General features: G+C 44.4%; 1 protein-coding gene and 1 long non-coding RNA gene across 2 annotated transcripts; both read right to left on the bottom strand.

Annotated features, from left to right (window-relative positions):
• Window positions 1-289: 289 nt before the first annotated feature.
• LOC123412134 lies at window positions 290-4126 on the bottom strand. The gene is made up of 3 exons (XR_006613415.1): window positions 3798-4126; window positions 3170-3296; window positions 290-598 (listed from the first exon to the last, which is right to left on the bottom strand). It is a non-coding gene; the product is annotated as an uncharacterized LOC123412134 (long non-coding RNA).
• Window positions 4127-10503: 6377 nt separating this feature from the next.
• LOC123412859 (5-epiaristolochene 1,3-dihydroxylase-like) lies at window positions 10504-13357 on the bottom strand. Its single transcript, XM_045105804.1, has 2 exons — window positions 12454-13357; window positions 10504-11201 (listed from the first exon to the last, which is right to left on the bottom strand). Exons 1-2 carry the CDS (start codon window positions 13345-13347, stop codon window positions 10569-10571), a joined length of 1527 nt encoding a protein of 508 aa, XP_044961739.1. The 5' UTR covers window positions 13348-13357; the 3' UTR covers window positions 10504-10568.
• Between the last annotated feature and the right edge of the window lie 3085 nt (window positions 13358-16442).

Raw genomic sequence — 16442 nt, 5'->3', positions numbered from 1 at the left:
TAATAGATGACATGGAAAAAATGATGACATGTACGCCACACAGGAAGTGACATGGCAGAGCTGATGTGGCAACATTCATGTGGCATAATAGATGACATGGCAAAAATGATGACATGTACGCCACACAGGAAGTGACATGGCACTACTAAGACGGGCCAATGAGGAACCTAAATGGGCCGAACCCATAAATTCAGCCCAATAATGCTTTTATGCTGTAAATATACTATACATGACCAGATTTTTCTTTTTGTTGTCAGCTTACTGGACTAGTCTGAAAAGACTTAAGCCATGGAGTCGCAATCCAACTTTCATTTAAAATAGATATCTCAAGAAATACATTGATGGCCAGTACATAGCAAAATTTGCATGCCTCTTCACAGCAAAATAGTTATAATATTTTTCTAAGTACACAAAGCTAAGAGAAACACGTATACATTACAACAAAGCACAAAGGATGGCTTGAGAGTATTTCATTTCCAAGTACTGTCACGATATCAACTTGTTGGCACGTAAACATGACAACAAAAATAATGGATGGCACTGAAAGGATGGCTTGAGAGTATTTCTTTTACAATTTCTTCAGCTAAGCATATCAGACCTGACATTGAAAGGATAAAACATGAGAATCAAAAATATGGAACAAAGGAAATAAAATAAATACAAATAATTGCATCGAATACTAAAATTACAACAAGTTGATCCGAGAATAATTAAGTGAGGAGGACCAAAACAGTATGCATTTTTAAGCTATAATTACATGGTGCTAAATTCATACCCAATTACCAAGGAACCCAGGACATATAAGATCATAGTAGTATATTTGTTGTACATTAATTTCTACAATGAACATGAAGTGAGGAGGACCACAAGTAAATACAAATTATATTTCTGCACACGTACAGTGATGATACCCAAAAATATTTAATCTGGAAGAGACACTACGATCTGATCTATTATCTCTTGGTCTTCTAATTCCTTCATAATTAATCCAGTATGTAATTTCGTTCTGTAGATGAAACCAATGTAAGTCAAGATGGAAGTGAAAAAATCCATTGCATGTTCTCCATCAGCACGAGTGACAGATTAATTAGCAGGTGCCCTTGGTGGAGGGTTCACCTACCCGTGCTGCCCAGGCAGGCTATGCAGGCACAAACAGACGCACGACTTGCAAAGCTGAGCACCAGATGACTATTAGCAGGGTACTACCAGGGGAGTGGTGGAAACAACAAAGGAATAACATCAGGTTCGGGTGAAATACAGCCGCATGTGTTGGATGATGCTACAACTAGGCACAATAACGTCAGGTTGGTGCATATCCAAGCATCATGCATCTAACTGCTTTTGTTTCCTTTTTCTTAGTGTTTGTATGTTTGAAAATAGTACATGAAAAAAAATGAGAGTTTCGGCAGCCGACCTAACTGATTTGGTAGCCCTTTATGCGATTCCTAAATTCTTAGATGCATTGTTGATCTGATTTCCAAGTTTGACCATGACAACAAATACGTAATGCAATGCGACCATAAGAAAGCATCTAAGCTAAACAGCTTTATATAACGATAGATTAGACTTACTTCCTTTTGAAGATCTTGATTTTTCTTGAACTGGATGTATCGCTTTATCTTTGTTTGTCACAGTACAATGCAGTTAGCAACAAAGTGCTTTTTATTTGGATAAGTTGTTAATATATCAAGAGGAACCAAGGACAATCATCCATATTGGCAGGTTATTATTTATGCAGGTAAAGATTAGAGAACAAGAATAGTCGCACTCGCACTTCTTCTCATAAAAAATCTTTATGTTTGGGATCAATTGGCTATATCATTTACTTAATCAATATGATTAATAAGTAACTGTGGTTAAAATCCTAGAGGAATACGATCTGATCTGTAGTGCAACACAGTTTCAATGAAAATAATATTGCTAGACCACACATTATGGTTAGCCTCCGCCTCCCACGATCCTTGGCTCCAAGCCGTCAGCGCTCTAAATCAATCTTGCTCCGATGGTCCGCCGACCAGCACGCATTATTTATTCATGATGATGTGTCTCCAGCGACAAAATAAAGTATCTATCATTCCCAGGTGCATCGACAAGGATGACAAGAGAGCACATGCACACAATGAGTTAAAAGATGCAGATTCTGTTCCACCGTCGGTTCTCGGTATGTTTCCGTGGTTGCCTTTGAATCTTCAGTTATCAATATCAGCAACCAACCAGGATGCAGAAGCAGGCTAGATGCCTTGACTGATGTGTAAAAAAACACTAATGAATTGCTTTTCAGTTTGGGACATGCATGGATGCATGTGCGTATCTACATCTACCCATCGGCTTACTTAGCATATATAGTGGTGTATGCGTCATTGCTCAACTTCTGGCCAGGCACGATTTAGGGGGGGGGGGGAAGGGGGGCTAGACCCCCTAACAAATTGTTTTTCTACTATAATAGTAATTGTTGTAGCCAAAAAAATCATTTCATATGAACTTTGCCCCCTTCATGTACAAACTTGCCCCCCTATGCTTGCATGTTGGCTCCGTCCCTGCTTCTGGCCTTACAATTCCAAGAAAAAATAGTTTCGGTCATATGTGCTCGCATTAGCATCAAATAGCTAACACGTAGTTAAATTCTCTGATTGCTCAACCTCTTCATAGCTTTCTAGAAACTTAAAGACTTTAATGGCTTATCATTAGGTTTCACTAGCCGTCTAAATAGATGTTTCTGACTTTTGGTTTGTTGTATGTTTTTCATTTACCAGAACATATGTGACAAAGCTGGAATTTGGTATAAAACCTCTAAATTAGGTTGGTTACCTCAGGATCTTGAGATTAGTAATAGAGATTTAAGATTACTTTTTTTTGCTCCGCTCATATTAATTTCGATGTCACGTTACTTTGCAATCAGTAGAATCAAGCATAATCTCAAACAGAAACAAAAGTGTTGTTGTAATTCCCCACAACACAACCATCTTAATTCCAATAGAGTGAAAAATAAGCAGGACATCAGCAAAGAATGCTTATATTATCTTTGATGAAATCTGAAAATAGTGTATGTAGTACTGCACATGATAATTTCTTATAGGTAACTATACATGAGCAAGGATGCATTTTAAAAGGCTTACATGGGGCTAGTACCCTAAAGCATCAAGAAAATGCACCAAAACAGCTAACATACCTGAAACTCATTCACTATGGATAAGCACATCATGGCCAAGATCATCGAGTAGGATATAAATATATGCGACTAGAATTTCTGGGGGAGTAGGTGCATGCCTGCACCCTTCGTGTGAGGAGGCGATTGCCTACAATCAAGAGAAACAGCTAATAAAATAAATATCTCATATAATCCCAATGCAGGAGAGGGGTGGTGTTTACATGCTGTTTAGCAGGTTCCTACTCACATACGATGTGATAATTATCAATATACCCTGCAAGAATATGCACAGAAAGATGAATCCATCTAAAGTTTGTTTAACCATTTTTATACTAAAAAACATGTGTTGTGCTACTCTGTGTGCTCATACCTAGTGAATGTACCATGGAACATCACGCACGCATCCATATCAGACCACAAGAATCATTTAAGAAAATAGGGGAAATTAAGCAGGTACTTCACCACACATAGATCCAAAGTAACAAACTACAAAACAGAATATTACAATTGCATAGGACAATACTATCACGAACAATAGCTTGCTAGTATACCGATCTAATTCTGTTGGGGATTCTCAATTCGTGCACCTTTTCTAGAGGAGTAGGATGGGGAGGAGAGTGAAGTACGTGTTGATTCCGAGAATCTGTACCGCAAGGTCGGGAACGTCGGGAAGCGGCGCCACTCGGGGATGTCAAGTATTCGCAAACTAGGAAACATCGTAGCAAGCTGGATGAAGACGACATCGGCCAAGTCCTCCTCAAGGTTGTCTTCTCCTTCGTGATAGTCGACGGCGCGAACGACTCTTAGGAAGTGGCGTGAAGGCGCTATAACACGGCGGAGCACTCAACCGCATCAAGTACCGCTGGGGCGCCGCATGGATCTGGCTAGTAGCACCATGATCCGGCCAGGCCCTTGAGCAGTGACAGCGAATCGATGTGTCCCTGATGCGGTGAAGAAGTCAGAGAAGAAGCAGGGGAAGTGGAGCATGGCGAAGAGATTATGCAAGCGAAGGCGGCGGAGGGGCGGCGGATGGAGCGATGGTGGCGGCGGAGGGGACGGAGGAGGGGGCGGCGGCTCATGCGGAGAGAGAGATGCGTGGCTGGGGGATGGGTTGTGGTGGCTGTGCTTGCAAGACGAGGAGGCAGCACCCACTTGTAAACCCTTGCACCGTGCAGTGCCCAAAATTTTCCTAATCCCAACCTAGTTTCCAAAAAGAAATTACTCGGTGCTTTTCTTTTTGCTTCTCTCCAAGCCATCAATTTCATGTTTTCTATCGGATGTCCTTGAAGGGACCCGTTTCATGTTTTTTAGTGAAAAGCAAATATTTTTTAGGGTGTAGTAGAAAATAAATAGATCTTTTTTGCAGGTACTAGAAAATAAATCTTATTGTCTCAAGTTGTATTTTTTGATTGCCTAAAATGAGTTGTACAATATTTATTATTTCCCTCAAAAGAAAGCTATATTTTTTGGTTGAGTGTTGTGGGTGAAAACACTTTTCATTTAATTATGATAGTATTTGGCATTACTGAAAAATTCACCCACATATTTTTTATTATCATGTTTAATTTTTTGTTGTTTGAAACACCAAGTTAAGGTACCCTATACCACCTTTCAAAAATATTTATCTAAATAGGGTCTACACATTATGAGATTAGCATGGGCTCATATATTTCATTTTGGTAATTATATTGTATTTTCTAAAATATTTAGGATATTAAAATGAATAATTATAATTTATTGGTATTTATCTAATATAATTTACTTCATCCATATATGTATAAAACAAATTTTTGCTCTCTATACATGACACATAGGCAAAATTGATGAGGTGTCATCCAATCACCTTCACACATATGTTTATGATTTTATATTTGGTCATGGTAGCATTGAAATATAATTATAAATAATTCTATACATCTTAATGACCATTTTGTGCAATAGGATCATGGCCTAATGGACGCAAAAGGTCATAACGTTATGGGTTTTGGACCCTCTTAGACTTGCCATGACTAATTTTAAAATTTTGGTCATGGATCAGTGACCAATTAAACCAGCGTCATTTTTTGGGGTCATAATTGAGCGTTTTTCTTGTAGTGACTGTTTCATCTCATGTTTGCTTCGAGTTTGTTAGGGTGGTGTTGCTATTTTCAGCGTCTTTGTACCAGCCTAGGGTGTGTGTGGTGTGCTGTGTGTGTGTTTGTATCGGCTGGTTCGGCTTATTCAGTGATGGTTGCTTTATATATAAAGCGGACGAAACTGTTTTGGTAAACGCTTCGAGCCGGCGGGCCGGCCGAATCGTTCGGCCGGTCGCACGTGACCTGCGCGGCTCGTTGGTCAGGGGTATGCAACATTTTTTCGTCAGATTTGCTGTAACCATATGTAAATTTGATACAAACTTTTGGCGTTTTGCTACAATTTGTCCATTTAAAAAGCTACATCCACGCTTTGGTTGCAACTCGAGTTTGTTGAATTTTTGCTACGACCGGCGTTTGACTTTTGCTACAACCGTGTTAATTTTTGCTACAACCGGTATCCATTTTTGCTGCAACCGTTCAGTAAAAAAGTTGCATGCACGTTCGTCAGAGTTGCAACCCGAGTTCACCGGATTGTTTTGCTACAACACTTATTTTGTTTTGCTACCGCGCATCATCATCTTCTTTTTTTGCTACCATCACATAGATATTTTTGCTACAACTATTTTTTTGTTGCAACCGTTGATGAAAATTGTTGCATCGTGAACAAAATTTATTGCATCGAGAAATTTTGCTGCATAAAGATCTAACGATGTGGCTCGCGTGCAGCTAACGGATCGGGGGGCCCGCGCGCGACTGGCCGAGCATTCCGGCCAACGCGCCGGCGCCTAGTACTGCCCAACCCTTTTTGTCAAAAGTGATGAATTAATGACACCAACTGCAATGATGGCCATCCGGCTAGGACCGCGCACATCAGTTCAAGACATTTAAGCCCCCGTCCACCTGACAACATATAACAAATAAAGATTTTCAGTTCAATTGTCGATCTCAACAGGTTAGTATGACACTTGCATTAACACTTGAATGAAAGCTATTTGTTCACTGTAAGGATAAACACACTTTGCTTCTTCAACCATTATCAATCGGTACAATATACTGAAAGAATTTTTTTTAGCAAAAACTACACTACACTCAGTAAAAGTAGTGAAGAAAAGATGGTAGAAAACTATGTAAAGTACAGTAACTTCACAGCTGTAGCCATAAAAGATGTCGTAGCAGAAGAAAATCTCCCTTTTAGGCCTTATTCGGTTAATCCTCCTCTCAAGGTGATTGGAGACAATTAATTGAAAAGGATTTTGACTTGTTAGGGAGTTAATCCCCTTAATTCTTGCTAAATCCCTTTCACTTCCTTGTCAACCGAACAAGGCCTTAAGAAGCTTGTAAACTGTAATAAGAATTGGTAGACTGAGAGTAAATTAATCGAACCTGCCTTTGCCATGACGGTTATGACGATAGTGCAAGCCGGGAACAGGATGACATTGATGTATCCCATCGATCTCGGCGAGCAGCCTGACAAGCACCCCCTTGGCGACCTCGTGGTGGATCCTCAGCATCACGTTGCTCTCCGAGATCCTCGATTCGATCTCCGGTAGCGCGCTCTCGGTCGTCGGGCGTAGTGCTACCAGTTCCAGCTACTGCCCCCCTGCCGACGGTTACGTGGAGCAGCCGTCGACGCCGTCTTCCGGCACAGCGGTGCACGACATCTTGAAGAGCACCGCCGACTGCATGTATGCTCCAGAGGTTTCGGTCCTCGAGTGCCTTGAGCTTTTCCTGCTGATCCTGGACGTACTTCATGGCCTCCGAAAGGATCGTCATCTTGTCCATCTGAGCGAATTAGTTGGCCAATCAGTTGACAAATCTCCCCTGTTGGATATGTACGTATGTGCAAGAAGAGGAAGGGATCTTGAGGCCGGGGATGACGATGGATAGTTCGATGAATCGCGGGTTGATCTTTTATTAGTAGTAGAGATTGGGAGGCCACAATGTTCAACGGCCAAGGACATCAGCAGCTAGCTATGGTCACGGCACAACTTTCCTATTCCATTGCTGGACATTGCACAGCAAGTCTAGCTGCTTACGAGCTCTGGTTTTTCCAATCGCCGCTTTCACGAGTTTTTAGATCTTGTCATGAGTTTTAGATAGGCATTTTTTTTTTTTTGAAAAGGAGAATGACCCCTGGCCTCTGCATCTGGGAGATGCATGCGGTCATTTTATTGATTATTCTCGAGGACCTTACAAAGTAGTACAACAATATGCCTGAATCCGTCATCTTGACAACATCTGCCGCTACTCCTATCCATATGACGAAGGGGTGCAAGCTGGACCAAAAACCAGACCTCTAACCTAAGCCTAACATCTAAAGCCGGAGGTCCCGACCGAGCCACATACCGGGTCCGGGGCACAAACCAGTCCGACGCTATCTTCCACTGGTCCATCTTCAGATCAGATTGAGGTACCAGCCTTGACAGGTGCCTCCGCCATCGACGCCACCATGACACCAAACGACGACCTCCATCTACGCGAGTCCATGTCCAAGCAACGGACGCAGATCCATGCTAGGATAGGGCCGCACCACCGCCATCGCCCACCACCCACAAGCGCCACCCAGGCCCAAGGTTCCCAACGCTGCGCCTTCAAGAAGGGAACGGCGTCGTGAGCGCCACCGCCGCCCAACAAAGTTAAGCTTTCGTCTGGGAGACCTAGGGAAAGGGGAAGTGAGGGGATCAGTCCATACCGACGCCTCCAAGGAGGGGGGCGCCCTCAGGCGTCGCCATCGATGCGGCCGGCCATGGCCGACCAGGGATTTCGCCCGAACTAGATCACCGCCACCAGCAGCGCCTCATGTACAGAATCAACGATCCAAGGAAGCGCGGTCCGACCAGGCTGGCCCGCACGCCAAACAGGGGAGGAGGGAAGACGCCAGATCGCGCGCACCGACCACTGCAGAAGCTGCTGCCGGACGCCAACGACCACCGGATCCCGCTACCCGCGCGGCCGAGACGCCAGATCCACCGCCCCGTGCCTCGCCAATGAAGCCGCCGCTTCAGATCCGGGGTTCCCCACGCATAGGCAGGGCAGCCTAGTCCCGGCTGCCACCATCCTTGACGTCGCGGGCTTGCCGGCGGCTGCCTCAAGCGGCGGCGAGGAAGGGAGGGGGTGGGGTGAGGCTGAGGGGCGGCTAGGAATGGGAGGGAGGGAGCGGCTACGTGGACCAGTTTTAAATAGGCATATAAACTACTACATCCATTTTAGAAGAAGAGAGTTTGCTACAGGTGCTGGCATGGTAAGGGCGGCGTTTTGATGCTCGGGCCACAGGTAGCCCGTTTATGTGACGATGGTTCGGAGATGCGTGCGGGCATGCACTTTTCCTGGCGTACGGCCGGCAATACGCGACTGAAGGCGATGTGCTGGGAACACGATACAAATTGGGAAGATGGGCGATGGCTGCTGGCGCACGGCAGATCTCAAAACGTTGATGTCCTTGGCACACGGGTGCTGATATGGGGTGCGGCTGATTGGTGGGATGGTTGAAAATAATAATATTGCAGTGGTGGATTTAAATTCCCTCTGTACAGGTTATTAGCTTCTCATATTTTGTAGCGTGTTAAGTCTTGGCCGGTGGATTTTTTTTTCGAAGATTCGTCGCCTCACGGGGCGTCAAATCTGCTACAATTTAGCACCGAGCATGTTCTTAACTTTTGGCACATTTGCAACACATGTTATGTTGCGGAACTTTTTTCAATATATGTCATGTTGTGAAAGATTTTTGTAAGAAAGTTTGTGTTTTTTTTTTTTTTTTTGCAACAAAAGGTAATGTTGCGAACATATGTTTGTAACTGCGGATATCTTTGCCCGCATCGGCACCGTCGTATTGTCACTGCTAAATTCCACATGTTTCATAAACATGGAGATGTTGCAAAATCTTAAGACTTGCGGGGAGAGGGACTATCCGATAGATGGTTGGCTCTCGATGCAGCAGACGCGAGGTGTCGAATCGGGAGGATGATTCTAACCGTCTCCCCAGTTTTCACCATTTATACTACTAACAAAATACAAAAGTATATGCAAAGCAACTCGTGGTTGGATGGTTAGAAGGAGACGTTCCCGTCAACAACGAAGGTGTCAGTGGCGACTTCGTCAATCCCGAGATGATGTGCCGTCTTAGTCTCTCGAAGGTGCTCATAGGTATAGGGTATGCATGCATGCGTTCATAGGGATGAGTGTACGCTCGTGTATGTGAGTGACTTTGATTGCACTCTGCTAAAAAAAATACAAAGTATACGCGACAAAAAGTATTTTAGTTAGTTTCTACTCAGAAGACATTGTCCATGGTATAACCTTCTTCACATATACTTCCTCCATTCGTTATAGTTTACATTCAGTAGTGAAATCTATGATTAAACTTCGACCGAAAATAAAAAGAGGCCTCATAAACCCACTGGGAGAAAATATCACTGTAATAGGATTACTAACGAAAAGAAGCAAATAACACAAGCGGTAGTCATCGTGGAAGCGGATTTGTAGCACCCCGGGTGGTACACACCCCTATACAAACATTATATTTAAAATATACCAAGAAATTTGAAAAATAAAACTCGGTGATTTGGCAATATCAAACCTGGGTTCCCGATCTACTACTGTGTGAAATTTCGTGAAAAAAATACCAGGAAACGTATTCATGATAAAAAATACAAAAAATTCCTATGTATAGAAGAAAAACTGTTTTGATGGATTTATTTTCAGAATCAGGACTGATGCCCCCTTTTCCACTCGTGCCCCGACCTCCTCCTCTGGCAGTAGCACAAGAGGCTTCTACACCACCTTCAATCTGAGCCCCACGGCGTTGTTGCTCGCCACCTCTAGTCATCCTCCTCCTTCACGACGACACTATTTAAAGGCGGAGCATGGTGCCATCTCATTTGGAGGCCCTCCTCTCCAGATTTCTAGAAGCATCGGGAGCTCAAAGATTATTTATGCAAAGCAATGACAATGACGGCGGAGATCATAATCGCTCGACCAACATGACAAATTAGGAGCCAGAAAACCAGTGACACCTAGGAAGTTTTCCCCTGGTTTAGGGTTTTGGACGAAATGAATATGGTTTTGGAAATTGAGGGACTAAAGGTCAATTAAAAAATTATTAGGGGCCGGTTGCCAACTTCTTGTAAACGTGAGGAGATAATATAGTTTTCTCTTCTATTATTAAAAATATCATAAATATGTATCAATTAATATTACAGTGCAATATCTGCTATGACGCACAATAATGTTGTTTAGACAGGCCAACGGCTCTTATTATATGTTGCATAATATGCACGCAGGATGTACATATTCTGAAGGTTCGGATATAATATCATACAATGCCACGCAGGTACATGCTTTCTCTATCACTTTAACCCCATAGCTTTCAAGCTGCCGTGTGGAATAGCTCTGAGTTGCAAGTCATGCCTTCTGCTTACCGCCAACCCAAATTTCTCGGACATGTCAAACATATCAAGGTTAGTCCCGATAGGAAACGTCCACTCGAAGTGATACAGAAGATATGCCAGTGTGATGTTTACCGTCGATGTACCGAACAACATCCCAGGGCACTGTCGTCGTCCAGCTCCAAAGGGAAGGAATTCAAAGTATGTTCCATTGAAATTTATGGTGTTCTTCTCAAACCTTTCGGGCTTAAACTCCTCAGGATTTTTCCAGCATCCTGGATCTCTGGAAACTGCGAATACATTAACATATACATTGGTGCCTTTAAACATGTCATAACCCATGATGGTACAATCCTCTCTAGTCATGCGGGGGATTAGAGTACTGGGCGGATGCAATCTAAGGACCTCCTTGACGACCTTCTGCATGTAGTGTAGGTCCGCAAGGACGTTATTAGTAATGACAGCTCCATGTTGACGTACGACCTCTCGCGCCTCTAATTGTGCCTTAACCATAACTTCAGGATTGTTCATGAGCTCTGACATAGCCCACTCTAAAACAGTTGATGTGGTATGTGTGGCTGCCGCAAACATGTCCTGGAAACAAATGGTACGAGCAGTTAAAGATTAGTATGAAACAATAGCTCCCACGTTTCATTCATATGCGCTAATGGTGACGAATTTCAAGAGTCGGGGATGCACCTTATATTTATTTATATGTCATGTTGGGTAAACCTTAAAATACATATTAATTCGACTTTAAATTGTTCCTATTATACAAGCAGGTTTTCCTATTTATTGTCACAATTTATAGGATCTAAAGTGTTCAAACAATAAAACCATCCTAACATTTTATTCAATCATCCCGGATAGACATGTGTTTCTAATTGCATCAAGCATAGTTCATTCCTTCCTCACAAAAAAAAGCTATAATTCATTTCTGTCAATTTTTATTTTATATTTGTTCTTCCTAGATATGTTCATGAAACAAATAGTAATTACTCGCCTTGATATATTCAGTGGTATAAAACTTTGCAAGGTTTAATCGTGTTTATAAAAGATTAGAAGTCACTTGTCATGTAGTATTTTTTTTTTATAACATTGTCATGTAGTAATGAACATCTCTTTAATTTTGTGAGGAATCTAGCTAGGATGCTAAGTTCTCTTATACTGTTAGAGTACATGATATCATCCATAATGATTTTGTACACCTATGTTACCCAGGCATATATGGTGGCTAGAGTCATGGAGGCAGATCAGATCTCGTATTTTATTTATAATTATGGTGAAAAAGGACAATACTGGGAAGCATGGTTTTCATTTTTAGTGAAATTTTAATGAAATTTACTGAATTTCATTAGTTTCAGTAGACACTGAAATATTATGTTTCGGCCAAAATATTTCAGTTATTTCAGTAGTACACTGGGAATCAAATAGTTTTTGAATTTTTTTTAAAAAAAATTGAAGTATTTAATTATATTCAAGTGAATATTTCGACCCTTTGGCCGAAATTTAAACTGAAATTACTGAATTTCACTGAATTTCAGAGATTTCGGTTAGTGGTGAATTCTTTCCCAAACTAAAATTGAAAACCATGCTGGGAAGCAAGGTAATACTCACAAACAAGACGGCTCCTATGTTACCATCCATAATGATATCAGTACATGATACTTGTATGTTATTGGAACGGAGGGAGTACACAATACTCATTTCTAGATAAATCATAGACAAAATTTTTGGAACGGAGAGAGTACATGATATCATCCATAATGAGTTTGTGCACCTATGTTACCCAGGCATGGTGGATGGAGTCATGGAGTACAGTAGTGGGAAGTAAAGTAATACTCACAAACAAGACGGCTCCCATAATCTCTTTGGTTAGAGGGAATTCCAACGAGTCTTCCAGCTGTAGCCTGAGCAGTACGTCCAGCAGGTCCTCATCGTCGTCGCCGCAGGGGCGATCTCCGGCAGCTTGCGTGGCCCTGCGTTCGTCGACGATAGCAGCGATGATGCGCTGTATGCGTGCATAGCTCCTCCTCATGCGGCGCTCGCCGTTGCTAAGCCACCGCACCAGCCGCGACGACGGGAAGAGGTCGACGAGGCAGAAGCCGCCCACCAGCGCGAACGCCTCGTCCAACTCGCGGAGGTACTCGTCCTGCTGAGCAAACTTGCCGCCGAAAACCGCCCGGCACACGACGTCGTTGCTGAGCGCCCTCACCTTCTCACTGACGTTGACTGTGGCGCCGGTCGAGGAGGCGATGGAGCGGACGAGGTTGCCCGCCTCCTCGGCCCTCACGCCCTCCATGCGCCTCACCTGCTTGGAGTTGAGCAGCTCCATTACACAGATCTTGCGCATCTGGCGCCAGTGGTCGGAGTAGGGGGCAAAGGCGATGCCCTTGCCGCCGCAGCCAAAGATGTCCTGCGTCGCGCTGCATGGCCGGCTAGCGAACGCAAGGTCGTTGGTCTTCATCACCAGCGCCGCCACCTCGGCGTTGGAGACTACCACGGTGGGGACTTCGCCTAGCCGGAGGAACATCAGCGGCCCATGCCGGCGAGACAGCTCCGTCATCGTGCGGTGCGGTAGGGCGCTGACGACGTGGTGGAGGCTGCCGATGATGGGGAGAGTCCATGGTCCAGGAGGCAGCTTCTTCTTGGCCTTGTTCTTGCGGCCGGAGAGCTTGAGAAACAAAAGGGCCAGTACCGTGGAAATTGTTACCAGGCACAAGCTCAACCACCCCGCCATGGCAGGCAGCTTGGCCTGTGTCTGATGACTAATATTTGGCTTGCAGCTTACTAGCTTAATTAGAGAGGCGTGATATATATATATGTACTACTCCCTCCGTTCCTAAATATAAGTCTTTTAAATTATTTCATTCACTAGTAGACTACATACATAGCAAAATTAATGAATCTATATTCTAAAGTATGTCTATATAAATCCGTATGTAGTTAGCTATAAAACCTTTAAAAGGTCTTATATTTAGGAACGGAGGGAGTATATAGTATCGACTGCGACCAAATTCCGAATAGATCACGTATCGGTCGCTAAACCATAAAAAAATTGTGGGCCACGATAAAAGTTCGCCCTCAACGTCTAGATTCGCAGGTTGGGAGTGCGACCTGAGCACGACCCCTATCGGTAGAGATTTTGGTGGGAGAGACATTTCAGCACAGCACTTCCCGCTTCCACTTCGGTCCGCCTCCGTTGATCTCCCTCCGGCCGTTCTGGACCATCATCTGTGTCCGCCCATCGCCGCCATGAAAGCCTCCGAACCATCATCCGTCACCGTCGAGGTCAACCACGCGGTAAACCCTCCGCCAGATCTCGTAGCCGCCCATGGCACGCCCGACGTTGGTCAACCCTCGTCTGCACCACACCGCAAGTGGCAGGGCAGCGTCTCGTCCATGGCGTCTTATCTGCAGTCCCCGCCAGGCAGGCACGTCCGCCCACCGTTGTCGTCGATGGCGGCGCTGCGATTCCAGGGAAGCTGGCGCCGGCTCAGAAAGGCAAGGTCTCAGTTGTGAAGCACAACAAGGTGGGCGCAAGAGCACCGGCGAGAGCAACCCCAAGGATGCCCGCGGATGGCTATGCTACCACCGCGTCCAACGTTTTCGAAGAAATGGGAGCAAGGAATGCAACTTTTTTAACTTATTTATTTGTTTGCCATTTACATTTGTTCGTGAATTATTGATCATAATTATAAGGACAGCTTGCACAATGCGACTGTCGAGTTTGTGCACTAGTTGGATGACAACACCATCGACATTGATCAAGCACCGATCGGTTATTATGGTTAGAATGAGTTGGATGGTGGCGTGCACGATCACAGTAAGGGAATAAGATGGGGCGATGGAGATTGACAAGGCGGCGGTCGACAAAGAGCAACCAAAAAAAGGTGCAAGATCCAAGAACTACACGCCATTTGAAGATCAATCTTGATCAAGGCGTATGAAGTTGTGTACCTTGATGCGACGACCAGCACGGACCAAACCGCAAAGCAGTATTGGCAAAGGATAGAGGATCAATTCTTCCGCATGACGACGGAGTATCCCAATAGAACACCGCGGACCTTTAGGTCTCTTCGGGGTCACTGGGACGTCATCAAGCGGGTTTGTAGCCGTTGGGCAGCTTGGTTGAAAAAAGTTCGCAATGCACCACCAAGTGGCACCATTGAATCGGACCATGTGAGTTCTTTCTCACATTGTACTTTAAATGTTTCAAGCATGTTTCTTATGGTGAAACTATTTTTGTTTTGTAGGAGAATTATACAAGGACATGAAAGCTTCACGTGGTAGGTCATTCAACCTAGAGCATTGTTGGAAATTGCTTCAACATAGCCAAAAGTCACAGTTGATTGAGAAAGAATCCCCGCCTAAGAGAGGCTCACTCACCAAGATGGATGATGATGATGAAGATGATGATGGACCAAGAAACAAGAACAAGTCAGATGGAAACAAGAAGGCCACGGACAAGTTCAAGAGAGAATCGGAGACATCAAGCTTGCATGATAGGATAGATATCATGGTGCAATCAGATGAGGTGTTGGCAATCAACACAATGGAGACGAAGAAGGAGTTGGCCGAGAAGAAAGCGTGAGAGAAGCTAGAATTGTGGTCTTCAAGGAAGAGGGGTTGCGCAAGGCTGCCATTGAGGAGAGGAAAGCCCTTGCAGGGAAGAACAAGGCTTTGGCCCAAGCTTATTTTAGAGGAGAACAACATCATGACAATGAACCATAATGAAATGGACGACATCACCAAAACATGCCATGATATGGCAAGGAGGAAAATCTTGAAGAGAAGGATGATGTCTGAAAGATGTGATGGCTTCAGTGCCAGTGGGGGAATGGGTGGCGGAGGTGGAGAGTGATGATGTTGTTGTTGATGGTCATGGAGATGATGATGGATTTTGCGTGAGGTTTGTTATTGAAAACTATTGCTTAATTTGTACACAAACTGTGTTTGATTGCACTAGTGGAAAACGGGCCTTTGGCCGGGACCATTTAGTCCCGGCCTGCCTCTGGGCCGGGACTAAAGGCCCGGCCACGTCGCCCCTATTCTCAATGCCTCCCTCGAGGCTTTAGTCCCGGCCCGTAAGGAGCCTTTAGTCCCGGTTCGTGTCCCAAACCAGGACTAAAGGGCTACGCGGCGGGCGGTGGTGGTGGCAACCGTTCGTATCCCCCTTTAGTCCTGGTTGGTGGCTCAACCCGGGACTAAAGGACTAACACGTGGCCTGCCGTAGTGGTGGCAACCGTTGGTATACCTCTTTAGTCTCGGTTGGTGGCTCAACCCGGGACTAAAGACCCAAACGGTTTGCATCCCGCGTCGTTTCGGGCGATGAAAAGCACGAACCGAAGCACAGTCGCCATTTCTCTGTTTCTTCTTCTCTCTCGCTCTCCCTCTATGTTCTTCTCCTCTCTTCTTCCCTTCTCTTCTTCCACCATGCCAAGTCGCTTTCTTAAGGTGCTCACACATGGCACGACCAAGCTCGATGTCGTGTACACGAACGAGAGCACGGAGGTGCCGTTTTTTCTTGAACAGTTGAAGGAAAAATGGTTTGACGACGCAATGGAGCATGAGAAGTTCTTGGGGCTTGATCTGGAGTACACGGCCGATCAACGCGGTGTTGCCGTCATCCAACTATGCTTCGCACGCCATGTCTTGATCTTCCAATGGGTGAGGTAAGTTTTGAGGCTTTCTTTGATCCAAGATAATGACATTGTAAGTTTATTTGTTTCAATCATAGTTGGTTCCCTTCAAATAGTTGTAGTGAAACAATTTTGATTAGTTGAAGGGGAACACAATCTAATTGGAATAGTGTTCCATAATCTGAAAAATCGT

Source organism: Hordeum vulgare, chromosome 7H (genome assembly GCF_904849725.1).
Source record: "Hordeum vulgare subsp. vulgare chromosome 7H, MorexV3_pseudomolecules_assembly, whole genome shotgun sequence".
NCBI lineage: Eukaryota > Viridiplantae > Streptophyta > Magnoliopsida > Poales > Poaceae > Hordeum > Hordeum vulgare.
Note: the sequence above shows the minus strand (reverse complement) of the source record. Positions and strands in the feature narration are given on the sequence as shown.

What these genes read in the sequence shown, in the direction of transcription:
- LOC123412859 (XM_045105804.1), bottom strand. Translation starts at nt 13,347, where the DNA reads ATGGCGGGGTGGTTGAGCTTGTGCCTGGTAACAATTTCCACGGTACTG. An exon ending in TTATGGGAGCCGTCTTGTTT is followed by an intron (nt 11,202 to 12,453) that starts GTGAGTATTACT and finishes ATTTGTTTCCAG; the next exon opens with GACATGTTTGCGGCAGCCAC.